The following is a 26,603-nucleotide window of genomic DNA, read 5'->3' as shown; positions in this document are numbered from 1 at the left end:
TACTTACCATCTGTGGAATGCTGTCGAATGTTAAGCGAACGACTCTTCAAGACATACCAAGCGGTCTACATGCATCAAACAGATCCTTAAGCAGATGCCCCACTTCATCCCTTTCATCACTTTCCGCACTTACATGAAAAAGAAAAAGCTACAACGAAACTTGCCTTGGCTTTATTATTTGTCGGCTGTATGGTGGTTGTGATCAAAACAACAACAAAAAAAGCGCCTTTTGATTAGTCTCGTCTGCACTCGTGGGCACGAAAAAAATTGCGAGTGGGAACAATAGTAGCCACACTTACACTAATATGTTAGAAGTGTACCCTATTCATACGCTGACGTTTGTAACACAGCTAAGCTATTGGCCACCCTTAGTGGAAACGTGCCATATTAGGATAGTAGTGAAGACAAATGCCGCAGTTTTCACAGCATGCCCACCATGTGTTTCCATGTCACTGGCAGCTAAGCGCGCCCATCTTTGTTTCTGTCCCCTCAAAGTGGACATGGCTATCTTATTGCCACAAACTTGCCTATATTAACAATATTCTTCATTACTGATATGAAATAAACCATTTCGATGCACATAATGTACTCACGAGAAGAAAAGAAATTGTGTTCGGCTTGCTCTGCCAGCCGACATTTTTGTTTTGGTGTCCCGCACTGTTACAGAGGCACCATTTTCTTGTTTATATGGGTTCTAGTGGCCGGAAAAAGTATTGTACAGTCTCAGTTTGGTAACGCATTGAACGTTGATGCCAAAAAATCATGTTTCCAGGGAACGTATGAACCGGTAAAAAATTAGCATAACTCAACTGGGTAATTTTTTGTGTTCTTGATCGTTAATGTTTGCGCCGGGAAAACATACGAAACGGAACATATCAATGAGGTTTTACTGTACATCTGTAGCCCCCAGAAAGTGCATGAAGTATTCTCTAAGAATGCTAACATATTAAAATAAAAGGAGTCTGGCACTCCCATGCCACCAACGTCTCAATATATGGGTGTCATATGTAGTGTCCCGGACTCCAATAGTTGCTGAGCACCTGGCCGGAAGCGCACTTGTACTGATTTTACTGAACAGTGCCTGGTGGCAGCACTCGTCTGCCTCCCTCAGCAGCCGCAGATGCTCGGCTATTTAACCGAAGCTGTGGTGGCGAGACTCTCACAAATCTTTATAGTGCCCCTTTTGAGATAAGAACCAATATAAACAACCGAGCACCAGGTTGTGGTACATATCTACCCATTAGAAAAAACGGTTCGTTTCCACTGGCACCACAATCAAGACCTGCCAGATTTTGAAGGCTATGATCAGATGAGTGCGGTGTCAATCAGAAGAGGCCTCAGGCGGTATATGTATCGGCACATCGCATCTGCACATTCCATGCATATACTTTTACAATCCGCGCATGCCTTGCAATAGCACCTGGTGTGGCCTTTGCTTTTGGAATTTTTAGATATGCCTACCAGTTATGTCCCAGCCTTTTAAGGCTAACCTTAGTTAGAATGAAGAGCGTGTACTAAACTGAAGGCCCTATCACTTGAGGAGGCTGGCATTTTACAAGCAATCAAATCTGCGAGAAGAATGATGTTGCAGCTTGTTTTGAGATACTACAAGGCTCGCTCTCCATGATCTATAAGTCAAAAGAAGCTACCCTTGACTCCATGAAGGGACAGATTCCTGGTGAAAGCAATTGGAATATTCAAATTAACAGAGCACTTTTACTGCAAATGAAAGTGTTTCAAGTGAATGCACCGCACCAGCACCCAGTTTGGATATAAATACCCGACCAATTTTTCAGAGCGGCTTGATTATTTAACTGCAGCATTGCTGCCTACTCTACAGGACCAACTTGCTGCTGTTCTTTGGAATGAACGCATAATGCTGACTAAAATTTCGGATGCCTTTCAGACACTTTGTGAGGTCTCACTAGGACTTGAGCATCGCCACCTATTCCATAAAAGAAATACTTAACAGAATGGCAAATAGGTGAGAAAAAGATGAAGGGGAGCATACAAAAGAGAAGGGAAAAATTACACTAAAGACACTTGCCATCCAGAAATGGAACTTCACACACTAACAGTGATATTGAAGGTGAACCCACGCTAGTGTCACTGTTTTTTCTTATAAAAGAAGCTTCAGCTGTCTCCATAGCATTCTAGGCTTTATTTAATCACTGGAAGGGATTACGACCCTGTCTGTACTAAGTGCGACCATGGAGTGTTCGCCACTCGGGCACACATTTTCTGGGGATGTGAGGGTAACCCTCCCCCACGATCATTACTGCCAGCTCCCTCCGAGGAGGGTTGGAACCAGCTGCTCACAAGAGCAGACAAGAAAACGCAACTTACACTCGTCTCGTGGGCCCAAGACGTCGCCCCCACCTGGGAGCCACACTAGGCTTACCTGCCCTAACTTCCTACCCTGCAGTGGCAAATAAAGTTGTTTCTCTCTCTCTCTTCACGAGTCGTCATTACGATACAGCTCTTATGTTTTTTTTTTTTACTCCTGTCTTCATGCTTTTCTCATGTATTTATTCTGTGTGTGAATAAAATTTAGTTCCAGTCAGCACTCGTTGTGCCTCATTCTTTCCTCGTTGCATGTGTTTGCGCTTCCAATCAACCATGAATCTGTACCAACTGGGCCGGTTATCCACTCTCCTGTGTATACCAATGCCAAGGTGAACCACCATCTTTCGAGAATGAACATGTGCATACATGATTGGCTAGTTGGCATTGCCTTTACTAGAGCATATACAGATAGAGTTACCAGTTTTCGTTCTTTCCACACTTCAGCTGACGGATGGGTTTCATGCTGTGCTTTACACCTCCCTCGTAACTGTGTCTTTTGCGCTCGCTGTTAACATATGAACAAGCCCTTCGTCACTCACTCGTGCCGCCGCACCAGTTGAAGGCTAAGACGTGCCTGTGGGTCCTTGCGCAGCATCCCACACAGCAGGTCGCCCAGTGTGGGCTCCACGTCAGAGGGCAGCTCGAAATTTCCCCGGCCAATGCACTCGAACAGGCGGTAGATGTTGTCCCCCTCGAATGGGTACTTGCCCGTTGTTATGTTGAATCTGCACGAGTGCACTGGTATGTGGCAGTCTTTAATGCACACAATATATGTGACATACAACAACACAAAAGTTCAATATTTTGCCCTACGTGACCCCTTGAGTAAAAGGATGTTCCACATCTGTCATTAGGGTCGTGAGTTGGGGCGTTGGCCAACAGTGCCACAGCCAGATCTAGTAAACATAAAGTAACCAAAAAAAGTGGATGAAAAAATGGTGCCACAGCAGTGCAACTGGTAAGAGCATCGCACACAAAGTGGAAATAAGGTTCCATTCCCAACTTTGGCAAGTTGCTTTTTGTCACTTTCATTTCCCTTCACTTCATCATTTCTACATTTCAGTTTAAACAAGCAAGTAGTACGTTGCACCTCGTTCACAGGTTGTGCAAAAGAAAAATTCGAAAGAAAACATACTAGCCAAGAAAGTGCACTATCCATAATTACTACAAAATTTGGCCGACTCAACTGTAGTTGACGTCTACGTAAAGTGAAGTGTTGCGCAAATCGTTGTTGCATGAGACGCGAACAGATGCCTAGCAGGTGAGGCCCCAGCAGCCCATGACGCGCGTTGTAGATTTTCCAGTTTTCAAGCTTACGTCTGCACTCCTCAAGTTTCACCCGAGTAAGAAGCTCCTTCAAGTGGGGCATTTTGGCAGCGAGTTTTGACGTGTCCAGTTGGTGTAAATTGTTGAGGCATGAGACGAGACACCGATGAATGTCCTGCTGCAGGGACCTGAGAAACCCGAGACGCACATTGTTTTCCTATTGCGTAGGGCTTTAGACAGCAAGGCAAAAAAACAAAATCAAGCTGGTAGGCGGCCCTGGAATACGATGCCTATGATGCCACCGGAGCAAAACCTGACACTCACTCTGCACCGCCAGCAGCACGGAAGGGTAGCACGTTTGGGTTATACAGTAAAACATTGTTAAACCGTACCCGCTTAAACAGTAGTTAGTTTTAAAAGTATTAAAGTCAAATACCCGACTCAGCAGCCATTGAACATACTGTGTTTTATATCCGCATAAACCGTACCAGCTTATTGCATACACATTGGTTAAAACGCAGCGTTTCCATTTTTCGTCGCGAAAAACATGGCGGTGCGTTGTCTCCATCGGGTGGCCCGGCAGAACAACAAGCCTCAGAGATCGGAATAACGGCCTCCAAGCGCCCTGAACATTTGCGCGTGAAGCCACATCATCATTTCGACGCCGTGCCAGAGAGCGTTGTGGCATCATGCTAGTGAGGACCCACGTCATGCTGAAGCTCGGATAAAAAAGACGCCGGGTGCTCAGCATAGAAGAAAAATTAGACATGTCCATGCTATCGAACATGACACGAAGAAGTCGGCACTGGCACGCGACAGGGATTTGCTGTTGATTACGGTGTGCAGCATTTAGAATGCGAAGAAGTTGCTCGGCAGCCCCACAGGTATTCTGAACTACATTTTCACGTTTCACAAATTTGAGAACTTGTTCTCAGGAAACTGAAAACTGTGAGCCACGTTTAGCGTTGTCATCACCACGTAGAAGATTAAGGGGAAACGGCTGCAATTACATATATCAAGGATTTTCACATTTTATGGCCTCGGGAAATCTCAACCCTTAAACCGATGCAAGGTATCAAAGATCCACCCAAAGAAGCGTCCAGGTACAGGCAGCCATTGTATGGTTAACACTATTTATTGTGCCCAAATCATTGCAGCTTCTAGTTTTTCTTTTATAGTAGTTCGGCGCATGTCAGAGTTGAAAATCCCTGCTTGCAGGCAAACGCTGTGATAAAGACAAGTAGTCCATCTACCGCTCTACCTGCTCACCAAAAAGAAAGCTGATATTTTAGTGTGCCAGATAAACTTGTTCCCATTTAATAAAAAATTCAATATGTAGATTGGTTATACTCAGGTTCCGCTTCAAATCGGGTGTTGCTTCTACGCAATTCCTCGCATACTTGTTTTCAGTGTATGCCAGAGCTGAAAATGCCTGTTCGCAGGCATAAGTTGTGTTAAATAAAAGTAGCCCATCCACCACCCCATCGAGGAGGTATAGTCAAAGGGGTCGTTGTTTGTGTTCTTTTCCCCTGTCCTCATCTTTACCAGCTGTCAATAGGATATGCAGTAAACAGCGATTGGGCCAAACTGAAGTTTTTCTGTGTGGGAACAGGCTGGCAGTTTAACGTGACGACGTTTCTATGACTACATCCCATACCAAAAATTTCGCCATCTTGCACTGATAAACGAAGGAGTGCAAGGAGAAAGTGGAGAGCGTAAAGCTTGATGTCAAAGGTTCGGAACAGCCATAGATGTGATTGCAAAGCCAACCATATGCGAGAGACAGAAGTGAAAGATGGAGGAGATGGAGGGGAGAAAGGCGTGCAATGTAGTTGGCTGCAAAAATGTCAAAGCCAACTGGGCGCACCATCATGCTCTGCTCAATCGGATTTGCAGCGGAGCCAGGGCAGCATTCGGCCTCCAATTGCTCGCTCGTGCACTGTGCTCACTGTGCATTACTGCAGTAGTCGGAGGCGATTGGAATGGATGATCTCGTGCATCGTCGAAGTGCAACGACTCATCATTGGTGGCATTGGTACAGTCTCCCATGATGAGCACAGCTCGGGATTAGGGATTAAAGGGCTAATAAAGTGAATAGCTTTCCAGAAGTGTTTGGCTATTTGCTTACACTAACAACCATTTATGATGGTTTCCACATTTTCACCCAAATCATTACATCTGCAGCTGCAAAATTCTTTTTACCGGCACTCTTACTTCTAAGCGATATAAATTCATTTTTAATTTCAGAACCGTTGTTGAAAGCCGACCTACCGACATAAAATTACTACAAAGTCCACTGAACATTGCCCATTTCTGGGAAATAATCAGACACGTGCCTGAGAGTGACAAGGTATGTTACCACGACACAATTGTCTGAGGCAGAAAGGCAGCTCCCACCAGTGCAAGAAACCAGCATTACTTTTTAGAAGATCTTGTCCCCTTGTTTACGCAGCTAATAAAAAACATTCTGGGGTTTTATGTGCCAAAACCACAATTTTATTATGAAGCGCACCATAGTGGGCGACTCCAGATGAACCTTAACAGGGTGTCTACCAAGCTGACATTTCCAAATTCCCTGAGTTTTCCAGGTTTTCCCTGAGCACTTTTGCTAAATTCCCTGAATGAGCCAGAACTTTGTTTTATGTCAAGACAGGCTGACACCATGTTGCCTGATACTGTCACTCTCTAGTAAGCATGTTGAAACAAAAAAATGACTTAATCCAGTTTGAATAGTAAGGATTAATATCTATTTTATTTAAAAAGGAAACAGAAGGAAGGTGTTAGTAAAATGCACAGTGAAAAAATGATAAAACCCATTGCCAATTGGGTCGAACATTTACAAATACGAATGTGAGGAGATGCATACATAAGTAAATATTTTTTTAATATGAGCTATTTCTATCAACCGATAGCAAGCTCATCGGTATGAAGCCTGAACTTTGTCACAACTAAGATTCTCTCTCAGCAGCTGGGAAGTCAATCTCAACTGTCCTGACAATGACATACTCTCAGCCCGTACAAAACATCTCAGTGTAGGGTTTCACTGCTTTAAAAAGCTTATTTTGGTTTGAATGAGGGACACCTGCATCTCGGCACCAGCCAACGCTTTGTTTTTTGAGCTCAAGCTCCTTCAAAGAGGTGGCAGCACGCTTATATTCCCGTTAATTCCTCAGGACGTCGGTCCTTCCTGTTCTAATCCTCCTTCTGCCACACGTTCACCCTATGGATCATTTGAAGCATCCTCTTGGTCGGTTGTACAGTCAATGTCCGAGATTTCGGACTTCCTAGGGGCCGCAAAAACATCCGAAAAATCGGGCAGTCCAAAAAAAAATGAATGCATGTCTCTAACTGCCTATAAGGGCTAAAATTGGCACAGGCAGGTCCGCAAAAGTTCTTAATGCCTGCCAGTACACTTATTAGGCATATCAGTGCTCGTGCTGTGACAGGAGATGGGGGTGCACGCGCGTATATTTAAGGAATACATACTGTGTCCCGTGACAATTGCCCCTTCCCACGATTGTTAAGCTTCACCGCCTAACACTGCTGTAATGAGGCGAAGCTAACTTTCGGAGACTGGCATTACGAAACGCGTTGTGTGTGCTCTGAGAGCTTCGAAGCCAATGGCGAAGATTACAAACATGGTGTTGGTGCCATTGCTGACAGCGGCGAGTTCTTTCAATGAAAAACACGGCACCGCACCTCAAGAAGCTTAACAGCGAACGTAGAAGCATAGGCCTAACGTTGCCGTGGTGGTAGCTACGGCTGCCGGCGGATCTGCGTGCGATAGTGCCAGTTCGAGGCGGCGAGATAATCAAAATGGCGGCGGTGGCGGCTTTTATTAATTCCATTTCAGACTTGCAGTCAGGGCAATATACATTTACTATATGGAGTACGTGGTGGTGCCGCAAAGCCGTGCAAATTATCGGGCATGTCCGAAAAAGCGTCTGGAAAATCGGTCGTTAACTACTCTGGCAACACATCGTGCCGATGACACGGCGTCAATGACGATTCATTGCGATTCCTCTGTTACTGGAGCGAGCATTAACACGACTTTCGTTCCCTTTCAATAAAGTTGCAGCTAATTTTCCCTGACAGAAGCACAAATTCCCTGAGTTTTCCCTGAGTTTTCCCTGAGTTTTTCCAGACTGTTCAAATTCCCTGAGAATTCCCGGTTTTCCCGGTTTTCCCGGTTGGTAGACACCCTGCTTAAGCACCTGCAGTTTTATGTTCTGCTGTGGCTAGGATTCAGCCTATGACCTCGAACTTAAGCCATGCAATGCCATGCGATGCCATGACCACTAAGCTACCCTGGCGGGTGCGCCTTATCCAGCTCTGCAGTATAGAGCAGAAAGCCTTTATCTGTTCAGTAGTACTACAGTGCAGCCCACTGATAACAATATCAATACCAAAAATTTGATCGCTGTAAGCGATGATCGCTAAATCTGGACTGCCTAAAAAAAATCCGCTGAACGTACCTCTGTAGCTCCGAAGCCAAATTTGCCCCTTGCACTACAGAATAGATGTTGCAGAAAATACTCTGTGAAAAACAAAACTTTATTTCTAGCACCAAACATCCTGTCAAGCATTAGGTGTGCTGAAATAATCTGAAATCTGCACTTGCTTTCGCGGCAGTTTCAGCTTCACAACTGCGGTATGCATAGCTTCTAGCTGCTGCGCGAAAACTGGCGGCAATCCTTTGGAATGCATAAAATCAATTAAGGAGTCAATCGACGACAATGTACTTTGCGTGTACATCGAGGTCGGGGTCAAGGAGCCACTGTCAATCTCGTTGTCACTGTCGGTGCTGCCATCGCCACCGTCGCGCAACATTGCCGTCTGTCATCACAGCACACCTTCAGTGATCGCTTCGTCGGCAATGTCATCGCAGAACGAGGCAGCACTGTCTGCAGCCAAGAACTCCTCCATCGACGCACCACCTGTGCCACCAGTAGCGACATGCTCCCAGAGCTCAGTCATGTTGGCAACATCCACCATGTCGGTCTCACTATCAGTAGGGGGGGGGGGGGGGGGTAGGTTCATCCTGGCGCATAAAGCCCTCCTTTTCGAAGCAGTTTTGTATATTGGACTGCTTCACCTCATACCACGCACCATAGACGAAGCACATAGCCTTCAAAAGGCTGATTTTCAGGTCAGGGGGCCCATCTGCGCGGCCTGACGTGCCCGGAGATGTGCGGTCAATGACTAAGATTAGCCACTTCAGCATGTGCCACCGATATAAAGCCTTAAAGTTGGCTATCACGCCGGCGTGCAATGGCTGCAGGCTTGCCATTGTGTTGGGAGGTGGAAACACCAATTCGACCGATGTCAGCTTTGGGTTAAAACTGTGTGCGCTACAGTTGTCCAGTAGCAACAATACTCTTCTGCCTTGACTTTCAATTATGCTGTCCAACTCGAGCAGCCACTCCTCGAACAAGTCGCAAGTCATCCACACCTTCTTGTTACTGCAATAGCAAGCAGGGATGTGCTGATTCTTGAAGCATGCTGGCTTCTTGGATCGCCTGATAACGAAAGGCTTGAGGTGATGGCTCCCGTCCATGCTAACGCATAGCAACACAGTCACCCTATGTTTACAGTGCTTCCTGCCGGGGCATGTATCTCCTTTAAAAGTGTACGTCTTCGACGCCAAATTTGAAAAAAAAAAAGAAAAGAGCAGTTTCGTAGCAGTTGTAAATGTCCTTGTCTGCGTAATGCTCCAGCGTGCCACGCAGTTTCGTCAGTAGCCGCTGCTGCTTCACCTGCGTGTCCAAGGTCGCTGCTTCCCCTACCACGTTTTTATAAACGATGCCATGCCACTCTTTAATACGCTGAATCCAGCCTCCTCTAGGCTCAAAATTTGGCCGTCCCAGAAGAAAAGCGAAGTTTTTAGCGTTGGCAGCAAGTATTGGCCCACTGAATGGCACATTATGCCAAGCGTGCGTTTGGTGAACAACGTCAGCTGCATCATGACTGGCAACGAGGAAGCGGCACGGCATTCTTTATCTCATTGGTAGCGCTCGGCCAGCAGCATGCATTTTTGCCATCATCCAACAGGAGCCAACCTTGTTCACCGAACACACGCTTGAGAGCAACATGATACCACTGCTCAAGCACTCCATCCCGTGGGTCTTTTCATATTTCGCGAGCTTTCCTTGTAACCTGGAAAAAAGAACTACATGAGACATATCACAAAGGAAACAACATAATCGGTGGTTTTTGAAGGTGCTCTACAAATCTGCGTATCATACTTGGGGTCCTCAGCCAATAATGAAAAAGTTGGTTAATCAAACTTAATTAGTGAGTTAGGGGGAAAACAAAACATTGTCTGAGTTACTGTAGGCCATGGCGAATAGTATGCATTTGGTTCAATTCGCTTCCGATGCGCCTTTCATTTTTAAATTCTCGACTCAAGTTATGTGGGACACCTTGTATAAGATTTTTCCCCCATATACCTAATGCATAAAATGACACTGTTACCTTGACCCATCGTTATAACCGATATATTGTTATATGTGCTATCGCTATAACTGGACTGCACTGTAATAAGTTTACCATATTTACTCAACTGTAACACAACCACGATTGTAACGTGAAGGTGGACTTTCTAGTCATGTGAAATAAAAACAACAAAACCATGAATGTAACGCGAGATGAATAGAAAAAGAAACGGTGCCTTTATTCAAGGAATTGCAATTCACAAACAAGTTCTTTTTGCTCATCATCGTCTGAGAAGGAGTAAGAGTTTTCGTTGGGTGGTATTCTCGGGCAATCACTTTCAGAAATAGCTTTGCTTTCGCAAGACTCAGCTCGTCCTGGCACAGAACCCTTGTAAGCATTCGGCCGACAGCACTCCTGGCACTGTGTGAAGATAGTAAGCTTGGCGCAGCGCTAGAACACTTGTCAGGGTCGTTCAGTGCAGTCCATCTTCCATGCTGTGGAGATTGTTTCAGATTAAGAACTTCTTAAAAGGTTGAACAACCATTTCATTTGGGGCAGTACCAGATGCCTACGAGGTCCACAGATTGAGCCCTTCCAAATGACCTTGCAAATAAAGAGGGCCTCCCGCTAGTCCCGCCATCTGCGACTCGTCTACTCATTTGACTTGTCACGTAACGTTACGAATGGAGTCGAGGCACGTAACGCAGGGTACTGCAGCACCATCACCGTAACACCAGTCATAAGAACAGCGAAAATGTCCTCAATTCAAACAAAAAACAAGCTTTGACTTCGGCAGGCTTGTCTGTGAATTAGATCAAAACGTAAAGGTACAGGTTGCCAACTTAGCATTAAAAAACAGTGGGGTTTGGAAGAATTATCTTAAAATGAACAATCTTGCCGTTATTCGAATGTACCACGAGGATCAAATTAAAGGAACAATAATTATGATAAAGATTCCTGTTACAATCAAGTAAATATGGTACTTGCCAGCCCTGCAAACTCCAGTTAAGACCTCTTTGAACTGCTCAAACATGTCAGCCTTGTAAGCCTATGCTATCAGGAATGTGCTTTGAACGGATGACTCCACCAGAGTAGGACTTGTTACTGGCCTAGTTGGTACAGGTTCATCTTTGCAGAAATGGCATTAAAGAGGATGACACATAGTAGTAAAATATGAGACAGGCACCTGGCCCTTTCTTTACTATACTATGTGTAAAAGAACAGTGCAGCACTACTGTGGCTCCACCAGAGCTGTGTCATTCATGATGAACACAGCCACTTCCCCATGCAGGTGAGGAACTCCGCGTACCACATTCACACGTGACAGCCAGCACGCTTCTGCTTTCAAGAGGCAGATTTTCTACTGAGCACCACCTCAGTGGTGCCACTGACAAACTGAGATTTGGAACAATTTGCAGCAGCATGCTAATTTTGGAGCAGTTAAGAGCCCCCATATACAGATTTTTGAGAACTTCTGGGGAATCCGGCCTTGTGGAAACAGTCCCACATGCAAGCGGCTGTCACCTCTGCCCAGGCCGCCTTCACCATCTCAACAGCTGAATACAATGAAACTCGAAGCAGCAATCTGGCGGCCGGGCAGTCAACATCGATGAGCAAGCGCTCCACAATGCGGCGCCTATATGATGCCTTAAAGGCGCATATGCCCAAATGAAGCGGCTGCACTTCCGAAGTGGTACTGGGCAGCAGGAAAAGTAGCCACTGCCGTGAGAGAAGTTTGCACATGCTAAGCAGTTGTCCAGCACAAGCAGCACCCGCTTGCCTAGCCTCTGCATGTCAAACTCACCCAGCCACTCAGTGAATAAATTGCACGTCTTCCAGGTCTTAGTATTGCACCTGTAGGGCACGGGTACACAGCCCCAAAAGTAACACGACTTCTTTGATTTTCCGATTACAAAGGGCATGGGCCGGTCACTACCATCCATATTAGTGCACAGAAGTACGGTAACGTGCACTTTACTGTGTTTGCCAAGAGCGCACAAGTCGCCTTTCATGGCGTGCCTTTTGTTCGGCATCATCCGATAAAATAAAGCAGTTTCGTCTGCACTGTACATGTGTTGCTCCGTGTAGCTTGCAAATAATAGCTCGGTTTGTTACAAGCCAAGTCTTGGTCACTTGCCAAAGCCCCCTCACCAACAATCGATTTAAAAACAATCCCATGCCGCACTTTGAATCGATGTAGACAGCCACTTCCTAGGCAGAAGTCAGGAAAATCTAGCAGGAATGTGAAGTTTTTAGCTTTTCCCAGCATTACAGGTCCACTTATTGGAACGTTGCAAGCCTGGGTGTCGATGAACCACTTGAGCAGCACATCCTCTACGTCCACATAGGTGGCCTTCCGCAGGCACTTTCTGTCTGTTGAGTCGGCGTCCGAGTTGGAAATTTTTTACTTGTTCTTAAGAATCGTCAAGATGGTTGATTTCGACACATTGTACTTCAACGATGTGCAGTTTTTAGCACCTTCAGAGAGTTCCATCAAAATTGCTTGCTTTGTTGCAATGTCCAGTGCTTTGCATTTTGTGAACACTGCAGGCACGGCATTCCTGTCCGCCATCCTTAAAACAACTTAAGCCCGACTAGAACAAAGCGCTCGCACCACACAAACTGAAAGGCAGTACAAAGCGCTGCAATTGATGAAGCAGACGTGCACAGCGAGAGGGTGATTTGGGAAACCACAAGCCTACACTCGTGGGCAGCTTGTGTTAGGGGGGGGTCAGGGTAGCTCGCTTGAGAGGGGGCATGACACGGCCAGTTCACCTGCGAGGAGGCTGTGGAAAACAGCCGGTGCCTTTAAGGGGTCAGAGGCCCCCATTGTTTTTGTGCATTGTGGTGCTAGGTTCATGTCCCCCTTTCGCTGTAACTAATCGCTAGGGCTCAAAGACATTCATTATACATGCGATGTTGTGCTGTTGAAATAACCTACATTTTGATGGTTACACGGGTCTCATTTGTTTTAAGCGAAAGTTCGTCTTAAGTGGGGCCGTTATGTGTGGGCTCGACTCTATCCTCAAAAATGGTCATCCAATATGGCACTTTTTTTAGCTACTCATGGAATAATGTCACTTGTTTTCTGGCAAATTTTGATATTTTGGACTCCCGATCAATCGGACATTTAGGGGGTCACCGTCGAGTCCGAATTTTCAATCATCAACGCATAGATAATGTGAAGTTCAATTTATTAAGCCATGTGCGCTGAACTTTCACTTAATACGAATGAGACCCATGTAACTGTCAAAATGTAAGTTATTTCAATGGCACAAAATCGCAAGTATAACAAACGTCTGCAGCGGCATATGAGGTGTGACATAAAAGAAACGAGACTGGTCCAATAACTTATTGTACTTACTGAATCAGTTCTCTGTGACATTATCACCTTCAAAGTAGTCCCCTTCAGCATTCACACACTTCTGCATTCGGTGCTGCCATTGCTGGTAACTGGTCTGGAACGAGGTTTTCGGAAGGCGCTTCGAGATTCTCCGTTTTTGCCTGGGCCTCTTCAACTGAGGTAAAATGGGTTCCCTTTAAGCAAGATTTAACTTTAGGAAGTAAAACAAAGTCGCATGGAGCCAAATCAGGTGAATAAGGAGGATGCACAGTAATGTTTTTGCTGGTCAGAAACTGCTTGACCGATAGGGCCGTGTGAGCGGGTGCATTGTCCTGGTGCAACAGCCATCCGTCACTCCACAACTGCGACCTTTTTTTCGTAATTTTTTCACGAAGTCTTTTTAGTACTTCAATGTAGTAGTGTTGATTAACAGTCTGACCACTGGGAACCCACTCAATCATTACAATTCCATTAATGTCGAAGAAGACAATTAACATTGCCTCGAATTTTGATTTTGACATTGGTGCTTTTTTGGGTCTTTGGGATCCTGGAGACTTCCACTGCATTGACTGGCGCTTACTTTCTGGGTCATAGGTAAAAATGCATGTCTCATCACTATGTTACAACAGATTCCAACAAATTTCGCTCGTTTGCAATGCCTTCTAACATATCCACACACACGTCCTTACGGCACTGTTTTTGGTCAACGGACAGAACTTTTGGAACAACCTTTGCACAAATCTTCCTCATGCGTAATTCGTCCGTTAAAATGCGTCAGATAGCTTCCCTATCCAAGTAAACCAACTCCACCACTGCACGAACACTTAATCTTCGGTCACCACTGATCACATCACGAACTTTGGCAATGTTTTGGACTGTAATCGCTGACCTTGGGCACCCAGCACCTTCATTCTCTTCCACACTGTCCCTTCCCCCTGAAAACCGCTTATGCCATTCAAACACACGTGCACGAGACAAAGTTACATCTCCATAAGCCTCGGTTATTATTTGAGATGTTTCCCTGGCTGATTTCTTAAGTTTCACAAGAAATTTGATGTTGATTCGCTGTTCAGTTTTTACATCAGACATTTTTCCAGCACAATGCAGTTGCACATGTTCACTCAATGACGCAGCACTCCCAACTGGCGAGATCAATTCCGACGAAACTGGCCATATGAATAGAGGAGGTGTGTGGGATTATGTCAGCAAAACAGTTGTTGCCAACTCCACTCCTTTTTCAAGCTACACACTTAGTCTCGTTTCTTTTGTGTCACACCTCGTATACGTACTATAGTGCAGTTGCTCATTTTTTCACAATTCACTGCAAAATCATGCTTTTTTTTTATCAGGATGGCGCAGGAAATCTCACCTGGTGCAATTTGGCACAGGGGTGGCAGCACTGCCACCTTCTTTGCACAATTCTTTAAACATCTCAGCAGGTTTTGGCTAATGCTTGATTACTGATAATCTTCACAACATGACTCACCAAAAATATCAGCTGAACACTGTGCTCTTTTCGAGGCTAAGGCTTCCCTGTGGATCTTGCAATGAATGAAGAGCACTTCGAAGTTAACTTGTCTTATCATATCTATCAGAATGATTGCCACAACAACCAGCACACCGACTATTCTGTTAGGAGATAACATCAACACAGGGAAGATCCCGAAAAGCCTGCACGTGCACTTCATGCAACATGCCACTGTCTCCAAACACATGACGTTAGCCCCCAAGAGTTTGTGACTTGACCAGCTAAGTGTCAGACCAATGGCACCCAACTATTTGGCTTGGTAGGCATGCTTCTTTTACCAGTAACGTAGCCACCCACTCATGCTCTGGCACTCAAACACACTATTAGTTCAGCAGCTTGCCATCACATCTCTTGCGTTTACAATGCCACACCACATGACAAACCACGCTTCTTGGCCACTCACAAAGTGACGCCCGATGACCATACATCCACTTTGAAGCCAGAGAAGGAGTCCAGGCCATTGGCAATCTCAGGCGGCTGGAAGGCCGGTGAACCCTGGCTTGTATGACAAGTGTCGTCCACAGCAAAGCGATCCAGTGCCTGCACATCATAACACAAGGATGACAGACAATTGGAATAGTGGATAGTTTGGTGAATCAGTGGTGTTAACCCTTTCTGTGCAAGTTTTTATTTTTTAGAGAAAACCATCAAAAGTTATAACACACTTTTTATACGGATTAACTGTGAGCATCTTTCGTTAATGTAATGTGAGCACTTAATTAGTTGTTTTCTGTAGACATGAAGCTGGAAATTTCGTAGACTGAAATTCAAGTGTGCTTTCGTCATCCTGCATGCAAAGCACAATTCCTGGCCCCACAAGAAAAGGAAATCGCAGAGGCGCAGGCAGTGCAGCGTTTTCGCTGAGCCACATCCACGCGAGAGAAGCCAGGAAAAGCTTGAACTCTTTCTCACAGCCGTCACTACATAGCTGAAGATCTCAACACTACTCACTGCAGCTTTCCAGGTTCAATTGTTTAGTTAAGGTAAACAAGCGTCGAAGAACCCACCAATTCCGACACTGAAAAAGGCGGTCATCGCTGCAACTGCCTAACACATTGACACCACTTTTAAAACCCAGGGGAGCAAGATATCCACCGAGTTTCTGCCAACATCACCTATAAAGATATCCATTTTCTGGGAAGCTATAGCCTAGTTGCACCACGTTCATGTCAATCCTTGGTTCAATAAAACGCTCAAAAGACTAAAAAATAAAAAGCAGCGGCTGTACCGTGCAGCTAAACTTAGACCCAGCTCTTCTGCATGGGAAAAATACTACAGCGCTGAAGATGCGTACTTGACAGCAGTGAAAAGCGCGAAACGTTTCTTTCTTCATAACGACTTACCCAAAATGATAACAACTAACCCGAGAAAATTTTGGAACGTGATAAATCCCCAGCAATCGCACGACATCACCCTTACTAATGATAACGGCGACTCTGTTAGTGATGCTCAGTGTGCCAATATATTTAATACTGCATTTTCATCAGTATTCACGAAAGAACCTGAAGATACATTCCTTTCACCACCCTCCATTACTGAACTAGCAATGCCAGCCATAATTTTTCATCCAAATGGCATTTCGTGCGAAACCGACAAATTGAAAATTTCATCGTCAGCCGGAACGGACGAAATTAACACTAAGTTTCTCAAAAACACTAAGGACATTTCATCCAAGTTTTTATGCCTATTGTTCTCTCAGTCACTCGCCACAGGTATCATCCCAGAAGACTGGAAGATGGGGAAGGTCGTTCCTGTTTTCAAATCAGGTAACAGAGACTCTCCACTCAACTATCGCCCCATTTCCCTAACTAGCATCCCTTGTAAACTAATGGAACACGTTATCTACTCCCAGATAATGCAGCATCTAGACTCTATAAATTTTTTCACTCCATCCCAACATGGATTTAGAAAAGGCCTTTCATGTGAGACACAGCTTGCCATCTTTCTTCACGATCTTCATTCCAACCTTGATGCTAACTTACAAACTGACGCCATCTTTTTAGACTTTGCCAAAGCATTCGATAAGGTACCTCATCAACGTCTGCTCTTAAAACTGTCCACACTAAACTTGCATCGAGAAATTATTGCATGGTTAAAAGAATTCCTCACACATCGTTCACAGTCCGTTACTATTAACCCATTGGCTTCCGCGCCCTCCGCCGCGTTTCCTGCCTGGTATTCCGCGCGGAAAAAGCGACGCGCGTTGGGTGCGCGAGCCGCTCTTGAAAAAAAGCGATAAACTCCGCTGTACACCTCGTAGAGAAACAAAATTTACTTTATTCTATTCGGAAGGGATCGCTGCATCATACCGCCTAATATGATTTGCGTGTATGAAAAGCTTTGAAGCATACAGGCATGTGAAGTGCAACTTCACATTTTTCACATTCCCATCGGCTCTCCGACTTTTTCCCGTGTGTCTTGCAGACTAAGCATAGCCTGGACGGATTCTGCTTGATTTTGTTTGGTGGGATATTGCGAGGAAAATGAGCCCACTCCGAAGCCTGCAGCCGCATTGGTGTAGCCGCGACAGGCGGCTTACGTCTACCATGGTACTGGGGCAAAACGGCCGCTTCGAGAATCTCCTCTGCGAGGTTCACTTTCCAGTCTGTGTAGTGGAGCCGCTTGCCTGATGCTTTGGCAGCTAAAACGTAGCTGTTATAAACAGCGATGTCCATAATATAAAAGAAGATTTTCTTGTAGCCTTTGGCGTATCTTCGCATAATTGGAAAGGAAGCCAGTTGTTGGTCCTCGCGATCCACTCCACCCATGCCTCGGTTGTAATCGATTACAACCTGCGGCTTCAGAACTGGCAAGCCAGTCTTGCGACCCTTTTTTCCAGTATCAGTGAGACCAGTTGAACTGTGGCATGTTGACAGCATTGTGACCTGCTTTTTATCTTGCCAAGTGAGGGCCATGATGCCTCGCGCAAAGAGGGACTTGCATTCGCCTTTTTGCAGCTTCGCCTTGAAATCCTTCGGCATGTTCTTTCGGTGAAGGCGGACTGTGCCGACAGCATTTGAACCAGCTTCTTTTAGGTGACGAAACAGCAATGGCGAAGAATACCAGTTGTCCATAAACACTGTGTGGCCATCGGGCAGACGTTTTTCAAGAAGGTCGATTACAACTGCCTCACTGCACAACAATCCGGCGGTAACTGGAGTCTTCTCACTTTTTCCTGTGTAAATCGAAAACTTCAGGCAGTAGCCGCTTGAAGACTCACACAGTTTATAGAACTTAAGGCCAAATCTTGCCCGTTTCGAAGGGTTAAACTGGACGTAGGAGAGCCTACCACGAAACTTCATAAGGCTTTCATCAACTGCCAGACACTCTTCCGGATCATAGGCTGTGTCAATGCATTTCAGTACGTGGTCGAGCACAGGGCGCAACTTCCACAGTCTATCTCCACTTTGAGGGAGAGAGTTGTCGCAGAAATGCAGATATTTTGAGAGTGCCCAAAAACGCTGCCTTGACATCACAGAAGCAAAAAATGGTGTGCTTATAACAGTTCTTGTTGACCAATAAGATTGAATAGTGCTTTTTTTCACTTGGCTCATCAAAACACACATGGCGAAGTAAGCTTTCATTTCATCTGGTGTTGTTTCATGCCAACCGGGATCGGGATGCAAACGCTGTTTCTCGCATGCAAAGGCATTTGTGTGTAATGCGATGGTGCTCCAAATTTCGTCTCCGAGGAGAGCGTTGAACATTGCCAGAGCACTGGGATTTGCACCTACTTGTAGCTGGATGGCTCGTTTGATGCCCGGTTGACCACTAAAGGTGTTCTTCACAACCTTTTCCACTGTGTCAGCTGCTCCCCATTGCCAGTCTTCTAGCTTTCGCGCCTTCGGAGATGGTGGCCGAGAGCCGCACGGATCTTGCGCTAAACACAAGTTGTCTTCGTCGTCGCTGTCGCTATCCGTAATCCGGTCACTCTCGTCATCTGACACAACATCCTCTTCATCGCAGTTGTCACTCTCGTCGTCACTCTCGAACACAAGATTGAGAATTTCTTCCGCCGTCAAAGCGCGCTTTCTCCGCGACGCCATGTTTGGAAAGAGACGGGAGTCCGAACTTTTTGTCTCCAAAAACAACAAAACTGACCTCAGACTGTGGACAACTATGTCCATCTGGTGGAAAACACATGAATCAATCACTACACAAGTTGTGTTGTGCTGCCATCTATCGAAGAAACCCGAAACAAACCATACCCTGAGCAGCCGGCGATTCGCCGGCCAAAGTGACTTTGGCCTCAGCCGGTGCGGCCGGCGGATCGCCGGCCGCGGAAGCCAATGGGTTAACAACTACACCTCTAACCGTCTACCAGTAACATCGGGCGTTCTTCAGGGAACTGTCCTTGGCCCCCTCCTATTCTTAATTTATATTAATGATCTACCACAAAACTTATCATGTCATGTCCGTCTGTTCGCCGACGATTGCGTTATTTATGCCCCAATTACTAATACCGCTGATCAAGAATCCCTTCTGGACAATCTTAACCGCATTCAATCATGGTGCAATCACTGGTTGATGACGCTTAATCCTAATAAGTGCAAACTCATGTCTTTTCATCGTCGTCACAACCCGCATTTATTTACCTACAAGATTTCCGATTCCCCTGTCGAACTCGTTTCGTCCTATACTTACCTCGGTATCACTATCAGCAATGACTTATCATGGCGCGAGCACGTAACAAAGCTAATATCATCTGCGAATAAAAAACTAGGCTTTCTTAAACGTCATCTTCACGACGCCCCTCAAAATGTAAAGCTACTTGCTTATAAATCATTAATCAGGCCAAAACTTGAGTATGCATCTGCCATCTGGAATCCACAGCAAGCTTACCTCATCGACTCATTAGAAGCTGTGCAAAACAGAGCCGCCCGTTTCATTCACCGCTCATACTCACCCTATATCAGTGTCTCATCTCTCAAGCTACAGTCCCAATTATGCAGTCTTTCCCTCCGTCGCCGTATTTCTAGCCTGTGCCTATTTCACAAATTTTATTACTCCCAGCTCAAACAGCAGCCATACATCAGCGCACCGCCATCACGCACGTCTCGCCGAATTGGTCATCCGCTGAAAGTCTCACGCCAACGTGCCCGTACGACTACATTTTCCCAGTCATTCTTCCTCCGAACAGCAAGCGACTGGAACGACCTTCCCCATGAAATTGTAGCCATCACCTGTCCATCAACCTTCCTAGAAAAAGTAACATCCCACCTGTCATCATGAAAAGAAAAAGAATGTTTTACTTTCTCACGTTAAACCCACCCCTTATGTAAAACCCCCTGCAGGGGGTCTTTAAGGAAATAAAAATGAAATGAAAAATGAAAAATGATAAAATGACCGCCACTAGTTTGTGGCACTCGGTATACGAAAAGAAATTCCTGAATGAATCAGACTCATCCTCGGCATGGAACGAGTTAATGACTTAAAGCAACACACCAACCACAAGAAATGCTCTTCTGAAGGTCTTCAAGTTAATGTCAACCACCCAGAGCTTAATGATGTACGTCTGAATCATGCTATACAAACATTTTTGGATTCTGCCCCCATCAGATTATGGCTTCCATGGCTCTGAATCGAGAACTCAACTTTGTGTTCAGCAGCAGAATGCCACAGCCAGCCAAACAATGTGGCAGGTGGATAGCTGGCCTGACTGGTAAATTATCAAGTCCAAATTGTGTATATCTTGTATACAATTGTGTCATCTCTGTAAACATGATCGACTGCACGGACAAACGCAAACCATACAAGGAGACATGAGCAACATGCAGAATTGCACTTCTCATAGTCACATCTCCTTGTGCGGGGACTTTGTCCGTCGAAATTCTAGGCTATACAAGCCAAAGCATCTGGTGGCACATACACAGTTGCCTAAGGATCATCATCATTATCAGCCAATTTAGGTTCACTGCAGGACGAAGGGCTCCTCCCAAGAATCTTTGATTATCTCTGCCTTGTGCCAGCAGACCTCATCCTCCTTTGCTTGCAAATTTTCTAATTTCACCACACCAACTAATTCTCTTGTCTTCAACTGTTCTTCCCTTCTCTTGGCACCCATGCGTTAACTTTAAGGAACTACCGGCTACAGTCGAAACTCGCGGTAACGAAATCCCGAGGGAACGAAATTCTCGCCGCAACGAAATATTTTCGGATCCCTGGCGAACAGCCACAGGAGTCAATGCATTTCCTATCTCACGACAACGAAACTTTTTTCTATAGCAATCCCTCATCAACGAAATTTTCTGAAACAACAGTCCGCAAATAATCTACTCATGTAACACTATTTGTGTCCGGAAACTACTCAAATGCATTCGTTGTCGCTTAAATTGCATTAACTACCGCCACAGCACACTTGCGTGGCCGCCGCCATCATTGTTTACAATAAAAAAAGCCTCGCACCACCTCTCGTGACAGACGACAGCGATGATGATGATGGTGGTCGTTCGCCCGTCGCAACGAGTGACTGCGCAGTGTCCAGGCCAAAAATGAAATTAGCATTTAAATGATACAAATAAAAAAGACAAGAACCGTAGGCGATCTCGCAGTGAGCACATTTTATTTAATCCTGTGTGCCATTACAGCTTGTGCTAAATGCGGAGCAAAACGCCTGCGTGCGTGGCAGCCAAATCGACATCTACTACACGTGAAGGCTCCGATAACCCGGATGACAGTTTAGTATCAGTGGGCTTTGTGTACCGCCGCACATGGTCGTGTCACGGCCGCTCGATCCGAAAGCACAAGGTGCGGCCCGTTGCGTCGCGCCTGAACGGCGTCTCGGGCCTAGTTCTCCGTGCGCCCGCTGCGGCGCCACCGCTCGGGGATGGCTGCTGATAGAGAGCGCCTTCACAGCTGCGTCGGCACGCGCGATCTCCATTCCAGTCAAGGCGTAAATAATGCGTTTTATATTTGGAAATTGCAGACAAAATCTTTTAAGTCGTCGATGGAAGTGCTGATTACGCCACAAACGCCAACAGATTGTCACAGGGGTGGAAATCTGTTCTAGAATATGCCTGAACGCTATCCGTGACCGTCACCCGTACGATGCACGACCGGTTGGTACACTTCCATTGAGAGGTTCTGCTTGAAGCAATCTATCAGTACTTTTATTCACTTCTCGTGAACACGTACGCAAAGGAAAAACTTTACATAGGGAGAACTTGTACGAGTTTCCGAAGTAATTCAAACTAATTAACTTAGATGAAATAAAAATGCTTATTGCAAATAATCATCAGTAGATTGTTTCTCATGAAAACGAAGCATATTGAGTGATGCAAGAGGTTATCTAAGGAGTGCGTCCCTTTTAACGAAGCTTCAAAAGGCCTCTGCTTCGAACATGCTCATGCCCTTCATTTGAGCACGCGCTTTCCATAAAACACATTCCCGCAGTATTCTTTCATTGTAGGCAGGTTTTTTCCCTGAAGTGGCCACTTGGTTGCTGATAAAAACAGCAGCTTTGTCTCCTTTTTCCGCTCTTTGTAATACCTAAACAAAGGACTGAATTTCATTGTTGTTTTCATAAACTAAGAGGCGGTTTTTCATTTAGTCCCGTTCGGACTGCAATTTTTTCAACACTTCTCCTTGACGGGCAACTTTTTTTTTCAATCTCTTGACTGCTTGCTTTGACTGTTCTAGGATGTCCACAATATCTAATGCAGTTTGGCAGGCCTGGTCAACAGAAAAACTACGTTCAGAGCATGATTCTAAGGCAGTCTTTGGAACTAGAGCTTCCACTTCGTCGCTGAGAAACTGCAAGGCACTTTCGATGTTGGGGCTTTCTCCTGAGCTGCCGCAATTATAGCTTGCCTCAACTACTGTGTGATCAGTAAAGTTTCCTCGATGGCGTTTTTTGGGCTGCACATTCTCTTTTTTGCAGGTACTGTGGATATTTGCAAAACACGGTCAGTAACGCATTCGGAAGCCGGAGCCTAAGTTCCGTGTTCATTTTATAGTCACTTTGTGTAAAGTGCAGGGAACATACCAGAGATCTATCGCTCAGTTCCCACTTGCTTCCTTTTTTCGACAATCCTTGGCGAGATATATTTTTTAGCCGCGCTTCTCGACGCTCCAATTCGCATGGGAACTCGTGATATTTCGCAGTCGGGTCCTTTTTGGCATTTGTGTTGCAGAGTGGCACACATTTGCGCGTCATCGCGCCAAATGAACGAGGCTGGCTACGGCCCACACGCACACCAAAAAGCCTTAACAAAGCACAGCAAGCACAGGCAAACTTGCTCACACACACGCACGCGAAAAAGCACGAGATTAATGCATATCGCACGAGGCAAACACGTTCTGACGCGAACCGACTTGCTCACACACACGCACGCGAAAAAGCACGAGATTAATGCATATCGCACGAGGCAAACACGTTCTGACGCGAGAACCAACGCCTGCTTAGCCTCGGCGCGAAGTCGCGAAAGCATCCCCGACCGGTGGTGCCCTCACCAAGAAAAGCAGCCGCAACTGTAAACTTGGCCGAGACGCGCACGCCTATTGTCTGTGGCGCGACGTAGCTGGCCGCACCTTGCTTTGCATCGAGCGGCCGTGGTCGTGTGCTCAGTGTCGTTGGTGCTAGAGTGCGTCAATTGTGTGTCTCTGTGCCAATCGGACCATTTCCTTTGACAGCCTGCTAAGATGCCGCCTCCAGCCAAAAAGAGGAAGTTTATGACACTGCAGGATAAGGCTGCAATTATTGCCCAAGCTGAAAAGGGCAGGAAGAAAATGGATATCGCCGAAGAATTTGGAATTGCGTGCAGTTCGATATCGACAATTCTGAAAAACAAGGCCTCCATTCTCGGTGTGCTTGGAAATGGTGTGAGTGCGAAAAACAAAACGGTGAGCACTGTGGCTTTTCCAGGCGTTGACAAGGCGGTGTTTGCATGGTTTTGTGAACAGCGTGCCAACAAAGTGCCGCTGTCTGGCAGAGTTCTTCAGCAGAAAGCGCTGGACTTCGCATGCACTCTCGGGCATGCTGATTTTAAGGCTAGCCCTGGCTGGTTGAGCCGTTTCAAAGCCCGCCACGACATAGTGGCCAAAATCATTTCCGGGGAGGCAGCAGCCGTCGACCCTTTGACAACGTCGTCGTGGCTGCTGACCAACAAAGAAGTATTGGACCAGTACAAAACATCGGACATTTACAATGCAGATGAGACGGCCTTATTCTACGAGATGCTGCCATCGAAGACCCTGGACTTAAAAGGCCAGAAACGCCGCGGGGGGAAACACAGCAAGCGGCGTGTAACAATTTTGTTGTGTACCAACATGGACGGCACAGATAAACGGCTACTGCTTGTAATCGGCAGAAGTAAGAAGCCCCGCTGCTTCAAGGGAAATCGTCAGCTGCCCGTACAGTACACCGCGAACCTGAAAGCATGGATGACCCGGGCCATATTTGGCAGCTGGCTCGAGGCCTTCGATACGGACATGCGGAAGGCAGGCAGATCGGTCTGCCTCTTTTTGGACGATTGTAGTGCCCATCATGTCGATGACGTGGAACTGGGAAACGTGCGCTTGTTTTTTTTTTCCACCGAACTGCACTTCAGTGCTGCAGCCACTTGATCAAGGCGTCATTCGTAGCGTCAAGTGCGCCTACAAGGAGAGGCTGATTCAGCGTCTACTGCTGAACCTCCAGTTGAAGCGTCCCACCATAGTGGACATGTTCATGGCGATTGAGATGATGGCCTCCGCATGGGTTGCAACGTCGTCAGCCGTGATAGCTAATTGTTTTAATCATGCCGGCTTCATTGCCACTCGGCAAGCATCATGCGCTGATCCAGTGGCATTGCAAGAAGATTTGCCTGAAGGTGCACTAGTTGACAATGCTGACGGCGCAGTGCCGCCATCGCTGGCCCACGCATGGGATGAACTCTCTGCCATGACATATGGTGTTCCAGATGGCCTCAGCATCGATGAGTTCGTTCGTGTGGATGAAGGTGTTGTCGTCCATGAAGAGATGACTGATGAGGTCATCATTAGCGTTTGCCAAGGTGCCGACGACGCTGACGACCACCAGACACTAAATCAAGAGAGGACTGCGAACCCGCGGGATGTGTTGAATGCCTTCGATGTAATTCGATCGTTTTTCGGTGAGCATGATGACGACGTGGCAATGGACCACTTATTGCAGTGCGAGTCGAGAGCAGTAAAATTGCTGCAAGGCAAGGCTCGGCAAAGTAAGCTGACTGACTTTTGGCAATAAATTTTTTTTTTTTTGCAAGCTAATTCCCTTTCGTGTCTTTTCTGCCTCATTCTCGCGCTAACGAAATTCCTGCAAAAGCGAAATGTTTTGCTTTCCCCGGCGATTTCGTTATTGCGGGTTTCGACTGTATACGCTCGTTATACCGTTATATGGGAACTAGAATATCGGCTATCCCCATTTGCTCTCTGATCCACACCACTGTCTTACAGTCTCTTAATGTAAGGCCAAACATTTTCTGTTCCACTGGTCATTTTACGACCCTAAACTCCTTCTCAAGCTTCTTTGTTTACTGCCAAGTTTCTGCCCTACATGTTAGCACTAGTAGGACGCAGTGATTGTATACATTTCAAGGAAAGTGGTAAGCTGGCGGTCATGACTTGGTAAAGCCTGCCTTATACGTTCCAACCCATTTCTTTCTTAAGTAAATTTCTTTCTCCTGAAGAAGGTCCCCTGTGAGTAACTCGCCCAGATAATCACACCGTTGCACAGATTCTAGAGACTGACTGACAATTATGAATTCTTCTCTTGTCAGGTTATTGAAAAATACCTTCGTGTTCTGCAGGTTACCATATATACTCGACTAAGTGCTGCCCTCATGTAAGGGCCACACCTCCTCTTTGGGGGGGGGGGGGGGGGGGGTTGTGGCCCATAGACATGCTGCCAGAAAGCAAAGTTGCTGCAGTTACCACTAGATGAAGCTAGCTGTTTTTTCATCGATGCTGCACAGGCCAGCACCGCAGCTCCATCATTTCTTTGTGTGGCACGTCGTCTTGGCTGTGTTGGAAGTGTTTCCAGTTAGATCAGTGGCATTTCACCTCAAGAGAAGGAAGCCCTGTTTGGATCAGTGAAATAAAATAATAAAAACATTTACAATGTGTCCCTTGTGCTTCCCTTACCCCCTGCTAGTTGCGGAAACAGTATCAATGTTTAGCGGGCTATCATCAGCCTTATTTGTATAAGGGCTGCACCCAGCCAAGATTCTAGAAAAAAAGTGTGGCCCCTACACGAGTATATATGGTAAGGTTCAACCCTACACTTACACTTTCTTGGTTATGGTCCTCAGTCATTTGTTGCAAGTCATCACTAGCACTGCTGAACAGGTCAATGTAATCTGCAAGCCGAACGCTGAAATATTTGGCGTTGATCCTTAGTCCTAAGCCTTCCCAGTCTAATAGCTTGAATGCTCCTGCTAAACATGTAGTGAATAGCCTCTAGAGTCCCTCAATAGATTTTGTATGATAGATTTGCTGCCTATTTATAGATTAGGGTATTAAATCTTCCAGAAAACCACATTTTCTAGTGTTTTAAATCTTTGCAAGTGAGCACGGTAATGTCTGATATATTGAACATTGAAGTCACGTTAAGACTACTGCACTCAGCGCCCAGATATTAGGTTTTACATATTTCTTCAATAATCCCAAGCACCAAAAAAAAAAAAGTTTAAAGACACACTGTTACTTAAACAAGCACCGCTAGTTTCA

General features: G+C 45.9%; 2 protein-coding genes across 3 annotated transcripts in view; both read right to left on the bottom strand.

Annotated features, from left to right (window-relative positions):
* The window catches only part of Lkb1 (Lkb1 kinase), a 95,931-nt gene that overhangs the window by 14,115 nt on the left and 55,213 nt on the right, over positions 1-26,603 (bottom strand). For both annotated transcript variants that reach the window (XM_065441495.2, XM_065441497.1), the window contains exons 6-7: positions 15,322-15,458; positions 2,886-3,071 (exon numbers count right to left, since the gene is read on the bottom strand). In XM_065441495.2, coding sequence (XP_065297567.1) covers positions 2,886-3,071; positions 15,322-15,458 — 323 coding nt within the window. The remainder of the gene's footprint in view (positions 1-2,885; positions 3,072-15,321; positions 15,459-26,603) is intronic.
* On the bottom strand, positions 17,150-18,584 carry LOC135909542 (piggyBac transposable element-derived protein 4-like). Its single transcript, XM_065441520.2, has one exon. It carries the CDS (start codon positions 18,500-18,502, stop codon positions 17,231-17,233), a length of 1,272 nt encoding a protein of 423 aa, XP_065297592.2. The 5' UTR covers positions 18,503-18,584; the 3' UTR covers positions 17,150-17,230.

Source organism: Dermacentor albipictus, chromosome 5 (assembly GCF_038994185.2).
Source record: "Dermacentor albipictus isolate Rhodes 1998 colony chromosome 5, USDA_Dalb.pri_finalv2, whole genome shotgun sequence".
Lineage (NCBI taxonomy): Eukaryota > Metazoa > Arthropoda > Arachnida > Ixodida > Ixodidae > Dermacentor > Dermacentor albipictus.
This window is presented reverse-complemented; position numbering and strand designations above follow the sequence as displayed.